The following is a 7,500-nucleotide window of genomic DNA, read 5'->3' on the forward strand; positions in this document are numbered from 1 at the left end:
TGAAGGATCATGTGACACTGAAGACTGGAGTAATGATGCTGAACATTCAGCTTTGATCACAGGAATAAATTACACTTTACTATATATATTTTTTTTTTTTTCGTATATATATATATATTTTTTTTTTTATTATTATTATTTTTTTTTTTAAATAAATGCAGCTTTGATGAGCAGAAACTGCTTTTGACTGGTGGTGATATTGTACACTGCCTTAGATTTCCTTTCACACAACATGGAAGAACCATCAAAATCAATCACTGACACCAACAAAAAAACAGAAACTCACCTCGGCGTGTTGCGTTCTGGGCTGGCTAGCGTCGGACTCGATGGCGTACACGTCCAGCAAGTACAGATCCGAGCCTTGCTCCCGGTCCAGTTCGGCAGCCGTTTGGATCATCCCGGTGTGGCGTCCGATGGTGAACAGTCGGCCCGCGGCCTTCCCTCCGCTACGAACCGAAACTATAAAAAACTCCACCTTGGTGCCGGTGCCGCGAGGACTGGAGGCGTCCAGAGAGATAACGTTGGTTCCCGGCGGCTGGCCTTCCTTTAAATTGGTGATGTATTTGGGTTGGGAGAAAACCGGGCCATCGGTACCCTGAAGGAGTATGGTTAGCTCCGTACGTGAGGTTTTGCGATCCGTGCCGTGATCCGTAGCCGACACGGTTAAACTATAGATGAGCTTTGAGGGAACGAGCTGAGATGCTAATCTGATATCTCCACTGTAGCGATCCATTATAAACGTGTCTGAATCTCCTCTTACAAGTTCGTACTCCACCTCTCCGTTCGCCCCTTCGTCTGGATCAAAAGCGATCACAGTTGTCAGAATGGATCCGATCACGATGTTAGATTCTGCAACTAGTGCATTCTGGGAGATGAATGTCGGGATGTTGTCGTTTTGGTCCGTCACCCATATAGTGACGTTTTTAAGAGCGAAACGGCGAAACTCGGATGGCACGGCTTGGTCGGTGGCTTTGATTGTAAGCTCAAAAAGGTTTGAGAACTCTCTGTCGATGTTTTTATTCGTGTAGATAACGCCAGACGAAGGGTCTATGCTAAAGTGAGCACCCCTGGGTGTCTGCTGGACGATCGAGTACTCGAGCTCGCCGTTGATATCGGCGTCCGTGTCGTGAGCCGTTATAGTCATAACCGAGGTTGAGAGCGGGAGGTTTTCAGGGATTGACTTAAAAATGTCACCTGGTGTAAAAACAGGAGGGTTGTCGTTAAAATCCCTCACGTGGATTAACACCGGAATTGAGGAAGACTTAGACGGCCTTCCGTTATCTTTAGCCGTCACGTTGAGTTTGTAAAGGGACTGAGTTTCATAGTCAAGTTTCTTGACTAGGAAGATGCTGCCGGTGTTGGGACTGATGCTGAAAGTGCCGTGGTTGTTTGTAGCAGAAATGCTGTATGTGATTTCAGCGTTGGATCCCGAATCAGAGTCCGTGGCAGTTATCGAGGCGACTAGCTCTCCAATCCGCATGTTCTCCAGCACATCCACTGTGAGGGTTGATTTGGGAAAAGACGGAGAGTTATCGTTGTCATCCAGAACGCTGATGCTCAGCACACAAGTGGATGACAGAGGCACAATCCCAGAGTCCTCAGCTATAATTTTAAGGGAGTAAAAGGGCGTCGACTCGAAGTCTAGTTTTCCCACTAGCGTAACCTGACCAGAGCTGCCATCAATGCTAAACTGTTTTTCCTCATTTCCCTCTATTATGTCGTAGCGAACAAGTCCGTTTTTATTCTCATCCACATCTGAGGCAGAGACTCGGAGCAGTTGCGTCATATTCGGTGCGGATTCAGAGATTGAGCCCTGGTAAATGTCTTTGGTGAACTTCGGTGGGTTGTCATTGATGTCTTGTATGTAGACTTGAACTTTAGCCTGGTCTTTGAGAGGCTTGGGAAGGCCTTGATCGGAAGAAACGACTGTGAAACTGAACACCGAAGCTCCTCTTTGTCTCATGAGAGATTCACGGTCAAACTGTAGCGTGCTAGTCAACACGCCCGTGATGGCGTTGAGCTCGAAATTCAACTGAGGCGTTTCAAAGGAGTAACGGACTTCGCAGTTCGGCCCGAAGTCTTTATCCTCAGCGAAGACACGCCCGACGAGAGATCCTCGTTCCCGCTCTTCCTCGAAGTGAAACACGTAATTAGTGCTATTGAAAAGCGGACGATTGTCGTTGACGTCGTCGAGGAGAACCGTCACATTAACGCTCGCGCTCAGCGGCTCGACGGCTCTGTCTTTGGCCACCACTAATAAACTATACCGATCTTGTACTTCTCGATCCAAATCTGCTTTAATATACAACTGTCCATCGGGAAAAATCCCAAAAACGTCATTCGTGTTCCCGTTTGTGATGTCATACACAATTTCCCCATTGAGCCCAGAGTCTTTATCGCTGGCCTCCACTTTAAAAAAACGACTATTTACCGGCTCGGATTCCAAGATGGTGACTTCGTAGGAGAGCTGGTCGAACACTGGCGCGTTGTCATTTACGTCGTACACGCTAATAGTGAGAATAAAGCTGGATGTGCGCTGAGGGACGCCGAGGTCAGAGGCCACGACCTCCAGCTGGTAGGAACTGGTTGTGACCTCTAGGGGGCCGGTGAGAGAGATCAATCCGTGCTTTTCGTGAATGTGAAACAAACCTTTAGGGTTTTGTTTGAGGCTGTACACGATCATGCCATTTGTGCCCTCATCCGGATCCGAAGCTTTCGCCTGGAATATATGAAGACCGGCGGCCCAGTTTTCAACAGCGCTAACGTGCTCGACAGCATGAATAAAACGAGGTGCGTTATCGTTTAAATCTTTCACTGTGATATTAACTACCGCTTCCCCTGTAACCTCCCCACTCCTAGCGACCACCGTTAGCTGGTAAAACGCCTGCTCTTCTCTGTCTATAACACCCGAAGCTATGATCTGCCCAGTGCCGCGTTTAACATCAAACAAACCGCGTTGGTCGCCCGAAGCGATTAAATAAGTGATATTAGTGTTCAGATCTACCGTTGTGGCCGATACAGTGCCAATAATGCTATCAATCGCCACATTTTCAAACATAACGAAGCTGTATTCATTCTGACTGAATACAGGAGGGTTATCTTGCGTATCTATAACCGTGATCGTGACTATAGCGTGTGTGCGCGAACGCAACCCGCCTCCGTCGGTCGCCGAAACCTGCAGCTGATACGCGGTTTTTTCCTCTCTATCAAGTGGCACTAGAGTCGTGATTTTACCAGAGTTACTGTTAATGTGAAACTTGTAGGAGTCACCAGCAGTGATGGCGTACTTAACAGTGCCGTTGCGACCCAAATCAGGATCGGAAGCGGTTACAACACTCACGAATGAGCCGGACGGCTCGTTTTCTTTAACGTTAGCGAAATATTGCACGGGGTAAAACACCGGGCTGTTATCGTTAACATCTTTCAGTGTGATATTGACTTTGCAGTTGGAGTAAAGGGGAGGCGTTCCTGCATCGGTGGCTTTGATGTGCAGAAGATAAGAGCTTTCCTCTTCTCTATCTAACTCAGCTGCTGAACTCAAACGGCCTGAAATCGCATCTAATCTAAATTGATTCTGAACGCTAACAGGGGTTTCTGTATCAAATGAGAATCGGATCGTGCCGTTTGACCCGAGATCCGAATCCGTCGCGGACAACACCACAAGCTCAGATCCGACAGGGGAGTGTTCGACTAGCGAAACGTGATATGTGTTTTGCGTAAAAGTAGGGATTTGATCGTTAACGTCTGTTATATTCACAATCAGTTTGGTGTAGGAGATTCTCGGCTGCAGACCTTGGTCTTTAGCGCTGATATTTAGCACTATTTGAGATTCTTTTTCTCTGTCGAGTTCTGCCGCACTGGTCACCAAACCACTGTTCTCGCTGATGGCAAACCAACCCAAACTGTTTCCAGACACAAGTGAGTAACGGAGATTGGCGTTCTGCCCGGAGTCTCCATCTGTAGCCGAGACCCCTTTAATGTAACTGCCTTTGGGAATGTCTTCGCTTATGTCTACTTTATACACAGCTTCCTGAAATATAGGCGGATGGTCGTTAATATCATTCACAAATATGACCAAACTTGCGAAAGACGAGCGAGACACGGGCTTGCCGTTATCTGACACTGAAACAGTGAGGTTGTATGAGGAGATTCTCTCTCTGTCTAACACACTTGCTACTTTGATTAGACTCAGATTTGGGACGGGCGAACTGTGGACGTCAAAGTGTCTCTGCTCGTTTCCACCGAGTATCGAAACCGTGATATTACCGTTAGCGGTAGACGAGTCCGAATCAGAAACGGTCAATAACGCTACGACCGTCCCAACTTGTGCGTTTTCATCCACCGAAGCGAATTTGGACGTTGTAGGGAAGTAGCGAAATTTAACAACAGGGTCGTTGTCATTAACATCAAGCAATTTGATAGTGGCTTCAGACCTGACTGAGAGAGAGGGAATGCCGTTATCTACAGCATGGATGGTTAGGGAATACTCTTTCTTAGTCTCATAATCTAACCCGTCCTTTATAATAACAGTCCCGGATTTGGGGTCAATCTGAAATGGAGTTCCTTCATCTAAAGAATATGTAATATCAGCATTCGCACCCTCATCCAAGTCTGTGGCTGATATCTGAAGCACACTGGAGCCAATGGCAGAGTCCTCAAACACACTGGTCTGGTACTGGTCCTGGTCAAACGCAGGCGGGTTGTCGTTTATATCCTGAATTGTGACGTTTACCTGCAGGTACCCGAACTTTTTAGGTTCTCCTTTGTCTTCAACCTGGATTAGGAGCTGATAGAAAGGGGTTATTTCTCTGTCAAGCCCTCCTGTGGACACGAGGTGCAGAAACGCGCCCTCACCGCTCGGGTTTACGGTGATATCCAGGCGAAATTTACGCTGATCGTTCCCGTTAATGATTCGGTAAGTCGTGTGATCCACTCCATTGGTCCCGATGTCTGAATCCGTCGCGGTGTCTAATATAACCTGACGCCCGTTGCTCGCGTCCTCTTTAAACGACACCACGATCGACGCGTCGGGAAACACGGGCGCGTTATCATTAATATCCAGAACCACGATGCGCACTTCAGTTGGGTAAGTCGGCTGACTGGATAAAACCACAACATTAATGATATTACTCGGCAGAACTTCTCGATCGATCACTGAGGACGTGTATATGACGCCCGTCGTGGCGTTGATGGAAAAAAGTTTGTGTTGTTCGCTGAATCTGTATGTGAAAGTGGGTTTGGTATTGATAGTGCCCACATATGTGCCCACTGGCTGCTCTTCCAGAACCTCAAACTCCTGCCGAACTTGACTGGATAAAGAATAGCGCGATAAAGTCCATAAAACGAATAAAATGAGGTGCAAAGTGTCCATAGATGTACCTGAACGCGCCATGATCACAGATCCAGTCAGGGTTTCTCCAAGCCTGATACATTCAACTCACATTTGCATTGTATCCAAAAAAGAAAAGAAAGAAAAAAAAAGATGAATATGTATCCAAATGTATCCGCGTTTGGTGTTTTAAGCAAACTTAAGGTAAAGTTGAGTTCTCACTGTTGTAATTCCACAGGTTTAATCCTTCAAAAAATCCTTTTACGGGAGGAAAAAGAGTTCATTCGCATGCAGTAAAATCCTGTCAGAATTTCACCCTGTAGAACTCAACGCGTTCCTCTCATGATGAGGAAGATGATGATGGAGTTTCCATTGTGAGGAGAAAGGAAAAGTTCGCCGTCAGTAAAATCCTCAGGTCTCACACTGCACAAGAGTTTTTCCTGAAGGAAATAAAGGAGCTCTAATATTATCCCTGTGATTCTGATACGGGATGTCCCGCGGAATAACGGTGACCAAACTTCACTTTACTGCCCTGACAGAGAACAAAAGCCCGAGTTGCGAAAGTGCCCGCCCTCCTGTCCTGCTATTGGCTCTCTGTGTGAGACCCCGCCCCTCTCTGGCTCCCCTTTCTATTGTAAAGTCATCGCCTCGGCTGCTGATTGGACGAGGAGGATGTCAATCACCGCATGGACTGAATATTACAAGCGAGTTGCGCTCCAGGTATTGGATGTACCGTTATGTGCCCACAATAACATTCCCAACTTAACTTATAAACTTATAACTCTCCAATAAATACATTTATGTATTTGGTAACACTTACCGCTTAAAATAAGGTTCATTAGTTAACAACATTAATTATCACGAACTAATAATGAACTACACTTATACAGCATGTAATAATCTTTGTTAATGTTAATTTCAACATGCATTATTAAAATCTTGTTAACATTAGATAATGCACCGTGAACTAACATGAACAAACAATGAATGACTGTATTTTTGTTAACAAAAACAGTAACAAATGGTTATGTTCATGTTAGTTTAAACATTAACTGATGTTAATGTTATTGTAAAGTATTAAAAAAAATGTTTAGCAAATGCTTGTAAATGTTGCTTTTGTTTTATTTGATCACAATGATTTTTTCCCCCCAATAACTTTATATTTAAAGAACGTTGTTTTTGGTGCTGAAAATCACAAGCTTTATTTTTTTCATATTAGAGTTTCTCATGCTCGGTTGGGAAATGAGCTCTATTAGTTTATTAAGTTACAAACACAATCAGAAGCAACAGTTCCTCAATGAAGCGTCCCTGTAGTTCGAGATTCAGCAGCGCGTGGCGCCATCTAGCGGTCAGATACTGTAGTCTAGAGTTTAACAGATGAGATGAAGCCTAATCAAGCATTGCAGGGGTCAAAATATCCTTTCTTTATTAACTGGTAGTATAAAGCTTCTTATCTGAGTGGAAATGAAATGTCCAGCAGATCCGGTTCTCGGACACCATCAGACAGTAAATCGGATTATCCGCCTGGATCTGTCCTCGTTCCACTAATCTCCCTGTGTTCAGTCCTGTATGGTTATTCTGTTTGTGCTGATCTTTTAATTGGGCCCGATGCCTTGATGTTTCTTTTCTCTTTAATTAAAAACGTCTGCTGGGTCTGATGAGGCTAATTTTAGCCCATTAATGCAGCATTCATGCTCCACTGACCTACTTGAAGAACAAATAAGTACACAAATGCACCAGGAAGCGTTCGAGACTTTATTGATTCATTGACTAACTGATTTAAAATAGAAATTATTCCTGCTTTTGGGAAAAAAACTAAAAACTCACCATGCAAACATACGCAAGAACTGCTTCAGTCCAGTGTTCTGCTTTCAAACATCTATAGCTCAAAACTGCACTTGTTTCAACCCAAATCTGGGTCTAATACGGAAAACCCAGCCGTTGGGTTACATTTCTAACAACTCTGCATTTTTTAGAGTGTGCCGTAGTAAATGAATTTAGTGAAGTCTGTCCTCCAAAATAAAACTTTACGATAATGCCCCGTTGGTTAAAGACATTTAATGCATTAGCTAGCAATACATTATATACAGTAGTGAACAAAAATACAACTGTTGTTGGTTCACGTCAATCAGCGCCATTATATAATTATGTTAACAGATTGATAGTGTAGT

At 44.7% G+C, this 7,500-nt stretch overlaps 1 protein-coding gene across 1 annotated transcript in view; it reads right to left on the reverse strand.

The window, feature by feature from the left end:
* The window catches only part of fat4 (FAT atypical cadherin 4), a 102,454-nt gene extending 96,631 nt beyond the window's left edge, over positions 1-5,823 (reverse strand). The window contains exon 1 of the mRNA XM_081383239.1: positions 287-5,823. Coding sequence (XP_081239365.1) covers positions 287-5,392 — 5,106 coding nt within the window. The 5' untranslated portion in view covers positions 5,393-5,823. The remainder of the gene's footprint in view (positions 1-286) is intronic.
* Between the last annotated feature and the right edge of the window lie 1,677 nt (positions 5,824-7,500).

This window comes from Scardinius erythrophthalmus (genome assembly GCF_964197995.2).
Source record: "Scardinius erythrophthalmus genome assembly, chromosome: 13".
Lineage (NCBI taxonomy): Eukaryota > Metazoa > Chordata > Actinopteri > Cypriniformes > Leuciscidae > Scardinius > Scardinius erythrophthalmus.